Source organism: Aythya marila (genome assembly GCF_965140915.1).
Source record: "Aythya marila genome assembly, chromosome: 7".
Lineage (NCBI taxonomy): Eukaryota > Metazoa > Chordata > Aves > Anseriformes > Anatidae > Aythya > Aythya marila.
The window spans coordinates 28,479,002-28,493,163 of NC_139048.1; the positions used below are offsets into that span (position 1 = coordinate 28,479,002).

Below are 14,162 nucleotides of genomic sequence, written 5' to 3' on the forward strand. Positions count from 1 at the left end.
ATTAGGATAGAGGAACAAAAATGAAATTAATATACTTAAAAGCACACAAAACTGTTACTCAGGCAGAACTGATTAAGACAATTGGAACTGCTCACTTTAAAGAGGAAATGAGTAAGGGAAGACATTACAGGGGTGTAGAAAATAGTGAATGATAGAAAAAGGGGAATAAAGCTGTGCTCCTGGACATTAAGTGAAATTGAAAAGACAACACGTGTACAATTGATAAAGGCAAACATTGCTTCCTAAAGTACTTGACTAACCTGAGGTGAAACTCATTGTTACAAGACAACATTGAGACAATGAGAATAGTAGGATGTCACAATGGGTTAGTCAGATAAACTTAACAAAAACTGCAGAAGATGCTTTAGGTTCAGTAAAAATTAGTAGCCATCCAGTAGTTGGCCTGTTAGTAACAGACCAACAGCGGGAGACATTCCATGCTAGGTTCACTCCTGCCTTACAGAGGGCTATATTGCACTTTGCTCTGAAATACCTAGCAGTGGCACCTATCAGAGAAAGAGAACTGAGCTAGATAAAAGCTGGGCTTATCTAGTGTGGCAATTCCCGCATTAATACCTATCTTCATGTTGAGCTGTGTATATGGCTTTAGCTGACATACATAAAATACCCATATAAGCAGAAACAAACAAACCAATCAACGCTAGGAAAAATGAGCTAATAATCCATTCAGAAACCGGAAAATTTCTTTATACAAGATATGGAAATTATGCTAGTTTTGAGAGTTGAAGTCAAAGACAATATCCTAATCTGAAAATGAACAATCTGAGGAGATAATGAAAACTGGTATTTTGGTAACCAAAAGGCAATTAACCTATGAAATTCACTGGCATGCTGTATTCCTGAAACGGCACTAATGCTGATATTCATGGTATTCACAGTTGGACTATATCATTGTGTACTTCCTAAAAAATTAATTATATGAGAAATATATACCTTCAAGTTCCAAGAACAGCTAACCACTAACTGCCTAGAACAAACTTTCCTCAGGCACGTTACTAACTAATTTTCCTTCAGGAGTGATGCTCCACCCTTCCTCCAACCATTTCAGCTTAAAAATAGAAAAAATAAATCATATTTATGTGACATGCACACTTACCATGAAAGAGCCGAATCAGAGAATGGAAAAAATATACATGTATCTATCAGCTGCAGCCCAGAACAAAGACTTGCTGAAAACTGACAGCAAAAATTTATGGATAGGCAAAGATTTAGGGGGAGATTCTGATCCTACTTCCATTGCTGTCATTTCTCAGTAAACCCAGGTATTTCTGTGAAGTTGTTGACGGGGACCCGGGCACAATCAAAACCAGAGCCGGGCAGAGCAGACACTAAGTGTCCTTTCTGCTTTGTCCAGTGATTATGAATTTCAGTGCTAAAGTTGCTCAGCAATTTAAAAATTTTTTGTCACTTAGAGTGACATAGCAAACATACACTGCATGTTTGATGCCTAACTGAAAAATATTTGTATTGCAGCAAAGGGATTTATTTACCAGACTACTCCATCACTTCTGTGGTTTATTGTCTATTTTTCTCAGTCATTGCCTGACCACAGAAGATGTTAAAAAGTTGTATGTCTTTCAGATATTACTGATAATGTACCTCTATCATTCACAGTGCTATCTGCCTAGGATTTACATTTCACACTGACTTAGAGATTTCAAGACTTTACTTGAAATCAAGGAGGTTCCTACATCTCTTCGCCCTGGATGTTTGTAGCTGTGATATTTAAAAACAGAATGATGAGGCTTGCTGGATTTAAGCACAGGTTTTCACCAGTGAAACGGGCAGAAGAGGTGAAATCAATTTGTGGAATGAGAAACATATGAACTTGTAAAGTGATTGTTTACATAGGAGCTATTATTCCTGAGAAAAGCATCTGCAAATTCAGGACATTTTTTTCTTCCCCCTTTTGCTAGATGAATCTAATCCTGCAGCAACACTTCTAACTTACAGTTTTGCTTTCCAGGTCATGATGGTGCTGCTGTACAAAAGCAAACCTAGGTTTACATTTTAATCCACTGATTGCAAAATTATTTTATTCCAAACACTCAGGGAATGTACTTGCTTAGCAGGGCTGTGAGGAGGATGAAAGTCCAAATTTCACAAATGATTGTGATAGTTACAGATCTGATGTTGAAATGTTCAATAAAGAGAGTTTTATTCCAGTCAAAGCAAATAATTTAACTTCAACTTTCATACATTCTGTTCTATATTTTCAAAGTTTAAAATGGAAATAAAAAGCTCGTTTCAATATAACCCCCCCCACACCCAGCCTTAAAAGAGGAACAAATGAATCATTCTGGCATTTTCTGAATTCCTTCTCCCACAGTACTGGTCCTCTTCCTGAACGAAATTCAAAAGCAAGATGGATCTAGTTTTGCAAAGCAGTTCCATTTTGATATCACTGCTGATAAAACTGTCAAAAATTCTACTTGTTCCCACCTACGCAAATATAAGTTTAATTGAAGAGCACTTGACTTCAAGCCTGATATTTTTGCACTTGCAGCAAGGGTTCATTAGGGGTCAACTGCATTAAGAAGAGCTGCGAGAGAGTTCTGTAATGCAGGAACACTTTAACCCTTCCTCAGGGGAGCACAGTACCGTACTTGCAGAGAGGTGACATGATCTAAGAGATAGTAGCTCTTTTTCATTTGCACATGACTTCTTTTATATTTTACAACTTTACCAGTCAGTGTCTCTTCTTCACTTCTTGAATTTTCAGGACAGCTAAAACCAACATTTCTTTTCTTAGAGTAATCTCTTGCTTTCATTTTGTTGCATGTGAGCACACGCTCTTTGAGCATCTTAACAATTGTATCGGAATGTCTCAGGCACTGAAAAATGGAAAAAACATCAAGTCCACAGAAAGGTAATAAAACATTAAATTAGGGTTAGAAATGCTTAGAAAACATTTTACCTACTTTACTTTTAATGAAATTGAGTAATTATGGAGTGGGTCAGCACACAGTGGGATGCAGAATATAGTTTACAGAGTTGGGGTTCTGATATATATTTGTGTTAATGCAATAATATTTATACTAATGAAAATTTGAAAAGAAAAAGTAAAAAGACTAAATCTTCTTCATGGTCATCAGTTTGACATGTCCGTCTTCCACCAAACAGTGAATTACATTGCCAAACACAGAAGCTTCTTCTTGTTTCTAAGCCTTGCAAAGAGAATATTGAGTCTTGTTTTTAAGTTCTCTAAGCCCTGCTTGGGACATCAGTAAAACTGCCTCAGAAACTTCAAAGAGAATCACACACACACACACAAAAAAAAAAACAAAACCCAAAACAAACCCTGAGCATTTCACAATACTTCAAATATCACTGTGATCACTGTGGGGCTAGGAAGAGGCATAGTTTTCCCTTATCAGGATATTATCTGTGCCTGCAATAAAATTGATAAATACTTCCATCAGCAGTTTTGCTCTATTTCAATGGTGAACACAAATATTAGTATTTGGATGGATGACTGATCTGTTAATTATTTCCCTGCATTGCGTTGCACTTGGATGGATTGTAGTACTGGCAATTATGCTTTCTGAGTCTAATGCTCATACCCAGAGCAATATATGAAAAACATTTAAAAAAGCCTTATTCGTAAATGTGACCAGCCTGAAGGGAAGCAGCTATCCAAACGTTCGTGAAAGAGAATTTGTTTGCAAGTATGTAATACCTGACTCCCGTACAAGGGATCTGAGCAAAGGCTAGATGTGAATGTTGTGGGAAAGAGAGGGAGAGGAACCTTGGAGAGTTTTGTGGAAGGGAGGAATGGAAGAGAACAGGAGAAGCTGTGATTTTGGAAAAGGAGTATGTATCTCAAAATGTTGGAGAAGCAATCAAATTCTATCCCCTTCTTTTCTCTTTTCTCCTCCTGTCACACTTCATAGTGCCTGCTCCATCTTTTTTTACTCTCCCCCTCGTTTCCGCTAGACAGTATCTCTTCACTCCAACTCCTGCACAATCTGCCCTCGAGCCTGTTCCCTCTGAGTGGTGTGCCTGGCTACTAATGCCTCCATCGCCTCTTAGTTGACTTGGCATCACCCCTTGATTCCTCCACCCCAGCAGCAACTGTGGGCAGAATTTAGATTGCCAAGCTACAGAGAAGGGTTTTACAGAATCAAAACTGAGAGACTGAAATAGAATCAAAATAATCAGAGAGTTCAGAGCTTAATTGTCTATAACCTCACTTGAAATCCCTGAGTTCAGCATAGTTTTTATTATTCATGATTACATGGTTGTATTTATTATTTCTAATTACTGCCAGATGCTAAAAGATCTAATTAAGGTAAACAATAAAATAATAAAATGATTTGTTAGAAGAGAAGGACAAGGCATTTGGGTTATGGAAAGACCTAATAACGGAAAGCAGAGAGTTATAAAAAGCAGAAGAGGCGCTGTCTTTATTCAATGCTTGTATGTAGCCTATCATAACCTGGTCTAGAGACGTGAATCACTCTCCCCAGTAAACAAAATAGGTAGTAATTCTGAAGACTTGGACATCAAAAATATTTCCGTAAGTTCTTCAGCTGGAAAGCATCTGATGTGTAACATAGCCATTTCCCCTGCCACGCAGATAGCGTACCTCTCATTTTTAGACTACACCATTGAAGTAACATCAGACTCCAGGGCAGTCCTGCAACTCTTGGCTTCTCAACAGCTTTCTAAAGGGTGAAAGGCATTCAGCTAAAGATTACAGAGCAGCTCTTGGGGTTGCTGTAGAGCATCACCCTGAAGAACCACCAACAAAATCAGGGAATCACAGCCAAGCCTCAAAGGTATGATGATGAATCTATCTCCTTTAAAAAAAAAAGTTCACAAACGAATAAAAAGCTTAGTAACTGCCTTCTGTAGATACACAGGAGTTCAGGTGTTGTCCAAATCCAAATAGGCTTCTCATGTTATGCAAATGAAGTCTATTTTTTCCCCTTGCTTCTCGACTAAAAGTGAAAGCCAAGCTCTGGATACTGTGAGCATCCTGACCACAAATAACTTTGGGTTATTTTAATTAACTTAAATTTATTTCCTGAAGCCGTTACTGATGCACATTCACTGGCTGGTTTTCCTGTAATTCCTCTTACTTGGAACGTGGACATTACAATGTGCCACATGGCTTTTAGAGCATTTCTAATTGACACACACAGCATATATGGAAAGAAAAATTAGAGAACTGGGATAATGAGATCTTAACTACAGTTCAACTCATTTATGCATTCACTCTTTCTATTTTCAAGCTAAAATACGTCAATAAGCTTTCCATAAATAACTTTTTTCACCACCTTTTCTGATTGTTTAGAGGACATGAACGGTTGTGGTGTACATGGAGCCAAACACCCCTTGGCACTGTCCCACCACAATAACATTCAGTAACTACTGTCTGGCCAAAGCCTTAGAGCTTGTGAAAGACAGGGAAATCTTCAGCTGTTGCCACAAGCAACTGACATGTTTGCAAGCGCTACCCAGAGATACCTGCAGAGATGCACATCCTACTTGGTAGTGTGCCGATACCTATATATTTACATCTTGGTTACTAGGCAAAACAGACAAATTAGCAAAGGCTCTCAAGAAACACAAATTGAAAAAAATACATATACCACAGCTACTACGTCGGTCAAATGTTCTTTCTTCACCAGTAATTGAGATTTGTTGAAAAAAGAATGAGGCCTGGCAGCTTTTTTTATTGGCTGATGGGCATGCAACTCCACAATAAAAAGGATCCAATGGAAACCAGTATCCTCACATCCACAATAATGCATCACAGGATTGATCCTGCAAAGCCTTAGCATTTTGCCTGATTGAATGATTCCTCATACCACTTCTTAAAAACACTGTCTCAGCCTTTCCAATCAGATGGAAGCAAATAATTTACATTTTGACACATCCATGCTTAGGCCAATCAACATCAATCAATAAGAAAAGGTCCCAGCCCTAACACATTGTGACCTTCTTGTCAGCTGTAACATTTGGGGTAACATATCAGCTTCCTGGTGGCAGAATGCAACCAATAACTAACTATGCATTAGAAAGAATGTAACTGTCATGTGGATTGAGTTGTGTAAGCCCATTGACTCTGATGAGATGCGCCAGTGATACTCATCGTGACCTTTCCATGGTGAGTGCAACGTAATACATACAAGAATTCACATGGAGATTATCTTTAGCTCATCCATAGAAAATTTCTCAGATGAATAAAAGGATGATTTTATCTTCACTTCAGAGCTAGTATTTGGGGGACAGGGAGGAAGTGATGTGCATGCTGAGAACCATTCTAATCCCCAAGCAGAATCTTGCTGTAATGAAAACTTCACTGTCCTTTAAAGCCTTGGCATATATCCACAGTTTCCAGGCTCTTTTCTAAAACTAACAAGGACACTTAATGCAGCGAGTGTAAATAGCAGTCCACTCAAACTGCTCGTGTAAGGAATATATTTATATTCATTGCAGTTACTGACATTTATATTTTATTTTCCATGGAAAAAGCTACTCATCAATTTTTAAAGCATTAAATGTTACTACTCAAAGACGGTAACTAACAGCCTTGTCGAAATGCCAGCCTAGCATCTAGTAACAAATCCTACTATCCTCTCATACCTGTGTACAGAGAGGATTGGGTAGGCAATGGGATTCACCTCTATTTCAACAAAGACTGAGGGAGTACTACTTGTCAGCTCATAGTAATACAGGTTAACTTCCTTAATCCACTAGAAGAGTATGTCTTTTTCAGTGCTCTGAGCACTCAGCATCATCAGAAATTTGGGGAAGAAACCATGGATATTGAAGGTAAATGGTTGTCAGAAGCTCTAGAGTCAAATGTCTAGGCAAAATAAATAGTCTCACATCACATTCACCATTATTGTTACTCTTTTTTCTACTAACCTGATTAAAATTTCAAATTCATACATAATTTGATTAAGTAGGGCATGTAAACATCTGACTATGCTGTTATCATCTTTCCAACAGTAGCTTTTGTAATACCTCTTGATTAAGGAGGTATTGGGGAGGTATTGGGGAGGCAAGGACAATCCCCAGACAAGGACTGTATATCTCAAAACAAGACACTGGAAGTCATGATAAGGAAGCGGCAGACAGACAGAGAAACGAATGTAAGGACTATAAATCTCAAAACTGGACATTGGAATTCATTATAAAGATACAACAAACGGAAGAATTAGCAACAACCAGCTCTTGCAATTAAGAAACATGCCAATTCAGCAGATTCCTGACCAAAGGTAAAAAGTACACTGTGAGGAAGACTCAGGGTCTTCCTCCCAAAGACCCCTGCCCACAATTCTTGGGAGGCTCTACGCAGGCGCAAGGTGCCAAAAGGCTAATTAGCATAAGAAGTGAGGGAAGGCGGAGATAGGTAATGAATATGTATAGGCGCTTGTAGAATATTGATAGATTGATTGTATAAATTCAAGACTGCTTTCCGCTTTGGGTATGCACGATAGGTGGAGAGATCCCCTGTGCATCCAGCGCTGCAATAAAGAATATACCACTTAAAGGAATTTCGGCTTCGATCTTTGAATCACTCTCTTGAATACAGGTACATGCAATTACCTACAGGCTGAAGCATCCAACTGAGTAACTGTCCTATGAGGAGAGGCTGAAGACCCTTACACTGCCCAGCCTGGAGAAGAGGAGGCCAAGAGGTGACCTCATTGCTCTCTACAGCTTCCTGAGCAGGGGAAGAGCAGAGGAAGGTGCTGATTTCTTCTCCCTAGTCACTGATGGCAGGATGCAAGGAAATGGCACCAAGCTGTGCCAGGGAAGGCTGAGACTGGATATTGGGAAAAAAATATTTACTGTAAAGGTGGTCAAACACATGCACAGGCTTCCTAGAGAGGTGGCTTATGCCCCATGCCTGCTGGTGTTCAAGGGGCATTTGGATAATACCCCTAATAACATGCTTTGGTTTTTGCTTATCCCTGAAGTGGCCAGGCAGGTGGACTCAATGATCTCTGAAGGTCCCTTCCCACTCAACTACTCCTGTTTATTCTGATTTGCACAGGTCTCTGAAACACACTGTCCACATGGTTGCAGATCTCAGTACTCGGCCCAGTCTAGATCAGAATTACTCCAGTGAACATGACATGGAACATCTAGCATTACACCAGCTTTGAATTTTTTTTCCTGATATTTAGCCAGTATTTTCTTGATTTAACTTGTAAATTCTGCTGATAATCATAATAGCATATTTAAACAATTTTTATAGAACTCAGGAAAGGAACAAAATAAAGGGCAGTGCTTAATTATTTTTTTCTTTTTATACTCTGATATTCTTTTCTCTTAAGTGTCATCTAATTTCAGACTATATTTCTATGGCAATATGAACATATTTGTACTTGAAAATACGGTAAGAGCCTATCATTTCTAGTGAAATGTTACCGAAGCAAGTTGAAACGTGAGTAGTGTGTTTTGAACACTTAAGGCTGAGTTGTTAAATACTGTGTTCTGATAGGGGACAGGCATTCATATCCTTAGTCCAGTCTGACACGGTAGCAATGGACTTGCTTCTGCATCCAGTATTTCAGAAGCCCTCACTGGAGTCTCGATTGGGTCCTTGTCCCAGGAACTTTTCAGTGCTGCTGTGCTAGCCATTGAGTCCCAGGTGGAAATCCTGAGCTGTAAAAGTGTTGCTGCAGTCTCATCCAAGAAGCAGTTGTTTGGCACTGGGAATTCAGCTTCCATGGTTTTAAGACAGCAGTTGAAAGGCAGTAATAATGAGGAAAAACCTAGTTACCCCCAGAATGGACTTCAGGAAATGCATTTCGAATGCTGAACATAAGCACTAACAAATTATCACTAGCATCAGCGTTGCCTTCAAAAACAGAAAAAAAAAAAAGTCACGTTCACATAGGCTCAGATTCTCCTTTTATAATTAAGTAGTGCCTGAATGGAAGCATCACTAATTTGATGAATGTAATAAAATCATTCAAAGAAGGAAAAAATTTTCAAAGCCATACTTTTATTTTCAGTTGGGTTTTACTGATAATTTCTTTTTTGGCAATGTTTCTACAGAATAGTTGGAGTACCACTATTTTAAACTGTGCTTTCATGGCAATTGCCTACAGAAAATTGTTTACCCTTAAAGTGGTATATACACCCTCTTCTAATTTTTCAAGCATAAACCCACCCTAGATCTGGTTCTGATTTTAAAATGTGCCTATCAGCAGACATAAAACATGCACAGAATTGTTTACTATTTACAGCTTCAAACAAAAGAAAGCAGTTTACAATAACCACTGAATTTCCTTTGCTTGCAGTTTACTGTCACCACAGGCTTTATTTATAGTAGGCCTGAAATAAATACTGCAGAATCAGCCATCTTTTGGTGCTGCGCAAAAAAAGGAAAGCTATTAAATATTTACCATAAATCTCTCATAGCTTTGCCTCTGATTCTTTCCCTTTTGCTAGAAAAAAAGGATTATTTAGCTCCTGATTTTCCAGCAAAAGGCAGTCAATTGTGGCTGCCTGGAAGTAAATGGTGTTCCATCATTGGCATGCCCTTGGAGGGGGAGGTTGTGTCAATGCCCACCAGGCACAGAAGGCCTGCACCTTCCCTGCTCCCCTGCAGCAGCACATGGTGACGCCAAAGCAGGCATCTTCGAGTGTCACAGGAATGCTTGTGCCAGCAGAATGAGACACACTCATGTTACAGCACTTTCCAAAACTAAGTCAGTACATTTGGTGAATCTTTTCCAAGGAGGCTGATCAGATTCCTTGAGTTAAGATCAAATGAATGTTGTGGATGCTCCAGTGAAATGTGTTGACAAATAATACTGCACTCATTAATTGCATTTACTGTGAATTTAAAAAAGAAATCTATTTGTAGCAAATAAAAATAGATTTTGCATGCATCTCATTTTTCACCTGTGAAATGAATGCTGGAGGACAATAAGCAGATGGCCTAGTCTCTGTGGAACAGACATCTTGTTAAAGATGAACTTTGACTGGCCCAGAACAAAAATGTCTCAGGGCAGCTGTGTAGCTCAAGTAACCGATTAGAAACTGATACTGAAAAATGACTGAGAACTAAACTCCAGTAAGGCACAAAAGGATTAAAAGCAACCTCTTTTTCCACCAGAGTTCATCACAGAGTATGATCATAGCCTTCCACAGCATTGTCTTGCAGAGCTAGCACTATCGCATTCAGTACGTCCTGAGTAATATGGGTATCGAAGGAATCACACAACAGTCTGGGTTGGAAGGGAACTTAGAGATCATCTCCTTCCAAACCCCCTGCCACGGAAGAATGAATTTGCTGCAGCTGTGTAAGTACCTAATGTTTTAGAACACCAACATTATTGTTTGCCTGAATATTATTGTACCTCATGGAGCTCTACTGTGTAACAGTGCTCAGTGTCAAAGAACTTTCCCTCACTGCTGCTCTCTATCCTGCAGAGAAAGAGAATTCACTTGCTAGATATATCCTTTTGTTTTCTAAACTGAAGGAAGCAGAGCTGGCCTGGCCTCTCTTCCTCTAAGAACAGTCCAAATACTTCAATTCCTTTCCACACCACTTGCCTCTCTGCGTCCTTTAACTTCCCAATAGCAGCACAGGGAAGGACACTGCAAGTTTGAGAACTAGGTATCCAGAAATCGAAAATAAGCAGTCAGGAAAAGGCAGCATTTCACTCAAAGGCCAGTAACAAGTCAAGTTCTGACTGCCTGATCAAACCTCTGGCAGAGTTGGCAAGACCTCCATTCATGTTTTGTTGTCATGTTTTGTGAAGGTTCATGTGAAACCATAGCGAGGATGAGGTGATGAAAGGTAAATTTAACAGTGAGTTTAGGGAAGGAAGTGGTCAGAAAAAACTTGACACCCATAACTTCCTGTAGATATCCCATAGTGGGATATCTACATGACAAACATGGACAATTGAGCGCTGGACAACACTGCACACCAAGCACTCATTGAAGAGCTATGTTAGCTACACTGAACAGTGCAGATTGACAGTACTTGAAGAAACACTGTTTGTGTACTCAGAGAAGTGCAGATTCTCATTGTTTGGGCAGAAAAGTATGGATGGGCAGTCTTATTGCTTCCCCTCTGCTATATTTGATGTCTTGCAGTTCTATGTCCTGCACAAGTGCTGACACCGCGTACGCTTTTCTTGACAACCAAATAAAAAATAACCAGTCCCCCACCCTGAAAAAGAAACTCCACAGGAAATTTAAGTGTGATAATAAAAGTGAGTAGCAGCAAACAGTGTCTGAACTGTCAGGTTATAAACAACGTTCATGAAACCTTCTTGGTCAGGATCAATAAAGGAAAAGGCCATCACTCTTGAGAGCCAATAGCCATTAGAAAAATAAAAAGCTTTTGGTCTCAGAGTGCTTACATCTAGATTTCCTGTTCCACTGCTTCCTCTTGGCATTATAGACTAAACAAGCAAGTTCCCTGTGACTTTAGTGCTGCAACAGCGGAAACAAGCCACAGATGGCCTGGTAAGGCATTCCATGATCTTGAAAAGTGTTTTGTAGAGCAATAAGACTACTTCACATTAATGTCCAGAAAGTAGGGCTTAAATTTTCCTATCACAGCAATCAATTCCTAATTTGCATATATGACTTTCCATTTGAAAGGATTTCCATTTCCAAACTTCTACGCGTATTAGATAATTTAGTGTCCCCATCTCTATAGCATGTACAGAAACTAGCTTTTGTTTTCCATAGTAGTAGTACAATCCACTCCAGCTCCATTGCTGCAAGCTATTTCAAAAATTAAAAAAAAAGCTTTTTTCCTGGTAATCAGGTCACAGAAGATATTGATTTTGTCCTTTTGATCTTTCTGTGGTTGAAAATTACAGTCACTTGCGACCTATCCAATATTTTTTGTGTTAACTATTCTTCTGCTCACAAATGCAATTTTCATAAAATTTTGTGTTGAAAAATTTTGTCTCAGTATAAAACACAATGATCCAATAGAAATCAAACAGATGTTCTAGATATCACAAAGGTTTTCCTTAACTTCCAAATAACTAAAAACAATTTAAATAATTTTTTAAAAAAAGATGTCATACATATCTCTTTATCATTAACATTCATTAGAATATAAAAATTAGAGTATAAAATAGAGTATACATTAGAGTATAAAAATGCTGGAGTTGGCCACATGATGACGATTCAACTACATGCTTCCAAGATATTGCCCCATCATCCTCAAGTATTTCCATGCCACAATAATTTTAAGAGACCATTTTTAAACTGGCTTCTGATATAAAGCCCATTTCAGTAAGTTTAGGATCAGGCTCCTGGTCGTTTTATTTTGGCTGAAAATCTTGCCTAAGCATATTATAGAGACACTTGCACATCATATGAGGTGGTAGAAATCAGTCTAGGCATCTCCCTATCTTCCTGGCATTTCTTGAAATAGCTAGACCACAACCTCAAAGAAAACTCTTTGAGAAAGTCTGAAACATTTGAAAAGTGGAAAGTTCTATTTTAAGCTCTTTTCTGGGAAATATATAGATCTTCCAAGTGTTCTCACAAAAGTTAACAAATATGTTGCTAATTTGTTAGCATCTTTTCACTTTATGTACTTATTACCTGGAGCGTCCACTTAAAGACAAACTTGAAAATTACAAAACCATGTGGGAAATTCAGCCATACATCTTTCTTTAGAGTATCCTGCTATGTCTTGGAAACCTAAGAGATAAAGCTCTGTGTCCCCTAGGTGTTAGCCTGTTCTTGATGCTACGTAGCTCAACTCTGTATCAATATAAGATTTTCTGGTATGTTCTGAGGAATTTTATTTCCCCATTACAATTTTTCTAATTACCACTTTCTATGTCAGTCTTTGCCCAGCCTATGTAAAAATTACCTCCTCAACAAGGCAATAAAAATGGCAGTTACTTTGCTTCGTACTGTAACGGAGCTGTAAATGTTAATGCAACTATTACAGAACATTTCAGTGCAAGCTTATCTGACTTGAGAGCAAGTTTTCTAAAACAGAAGCAATATTAACCTGGAAAAGTTAAGAGATCTGTTATGCGAAGGGATTCTGTGACTTCCAATCTCACAGGTGCTAAACGATGAACAAAAATTCTCAGCTTGCTGTGAGCATGCGCTCTGGGGGTGACAGGTTCCCCCCATTGGATCAGAACACTTGTGATATGATGGCTGTATCTAGAATAGTCACTCATAAATGACCAAACAAAATTGCATGTTGCCCACATGGGAATTTGAAAAAGAAACATCACTGTTGGACTTACTTTTTAACAAGAGCCTGAATTCACAGGAAATACACCTGTATTCAATGGGCTAAATTCAACACAGAAACATTCACATAGCGTATCAACCATACCAATACCTATAAAAAGCCACACCAACTTCTACAAGAATCACAGCAGATTTTAACTGTCTACATCATATCTGTGCCTGCTTCAAATAAATCTAACAAGCAAAGACGAAGCACATATCCTTTAGTCATGAGTTTCACAGAAAGCCCTTCGGAAAGAAAGAATTTTAACTTAAATCAACTTACTTCTGAAGAGTGAGGCTCAGGTTATAGTTGGCGGACTTGATCTTGTTCTGAGCCTCTAAGTGGGTCATGCTGTCAGTGTTGATTCCATCGATGGCTACCACAAGGTCCCCTTGGTTCATCTGTGACTGTGCTGCCTTGCTGCCAGGGGTGATCTATGTGGGAGAAGAGAAGAAAAAGAAAAGTTCTCATCAATGTAAGTCATTCTGCATGCAAAGCACTTCTACAGAACCTGTCCAGAATTATAATGGGAGATTTCCCCCAACTACTGCTATTGCTGCAGCTATTATTGTATGAAAATTAAACAAACTCACTTAACTCACATTTCTGAAAAGGTCCAAGACAATGTCTGCTTGTCATTATTTACACGTTAAGAAGTTAAATCCATTGTAGTGGTTCTCTTACCACATATTTTCTCCTCCTCAAGGGGATAATTATCATTACTTATATTGGAGTAGTATAAGAGACGTTAGAATTGGAAAACTAAGAAGTCACTATCTGCAGCATGATTTTGTTGTTTTTTGTTTGTTTGTTTGTTTTTTTCCTCCTAAAAGTCATTTTTCCCTAATTAATTCATTATCCTGAGCTGACAGAAAATGGTTGTGTGTGAGGGGCCTTGGGCATGCTTTCCTTCTTTTGTAGTGAGCTTTAT

General features: G+C 38.7%; 1 protein-coding gene across 22 annotated transcripts in view; it reads right to left on the reverse strand.

Moving 5' to 3' along the window:
• Positions 1-14,162, reverse strand: part of LDB3 (LIM domain binding 3) — a 120,838-nt gene that overhangs the window by 71,487 nt on the left and 35,189 nt on the right. For all 22 annotated transcript variants that reach the window (XM_082765249.1, XM_082765244.1, XM_082765250.1 and 19 more), the window contains one exon: positions 13,514-13,665. In XM_082765249.1, coding sequence (XP_082621375.1) covers positions 13,514-13,665 — 152 coding nt within the window. The remainder of the gene's footprint in view (positions 1-13,513; positions 13,666-14,162) is intronic.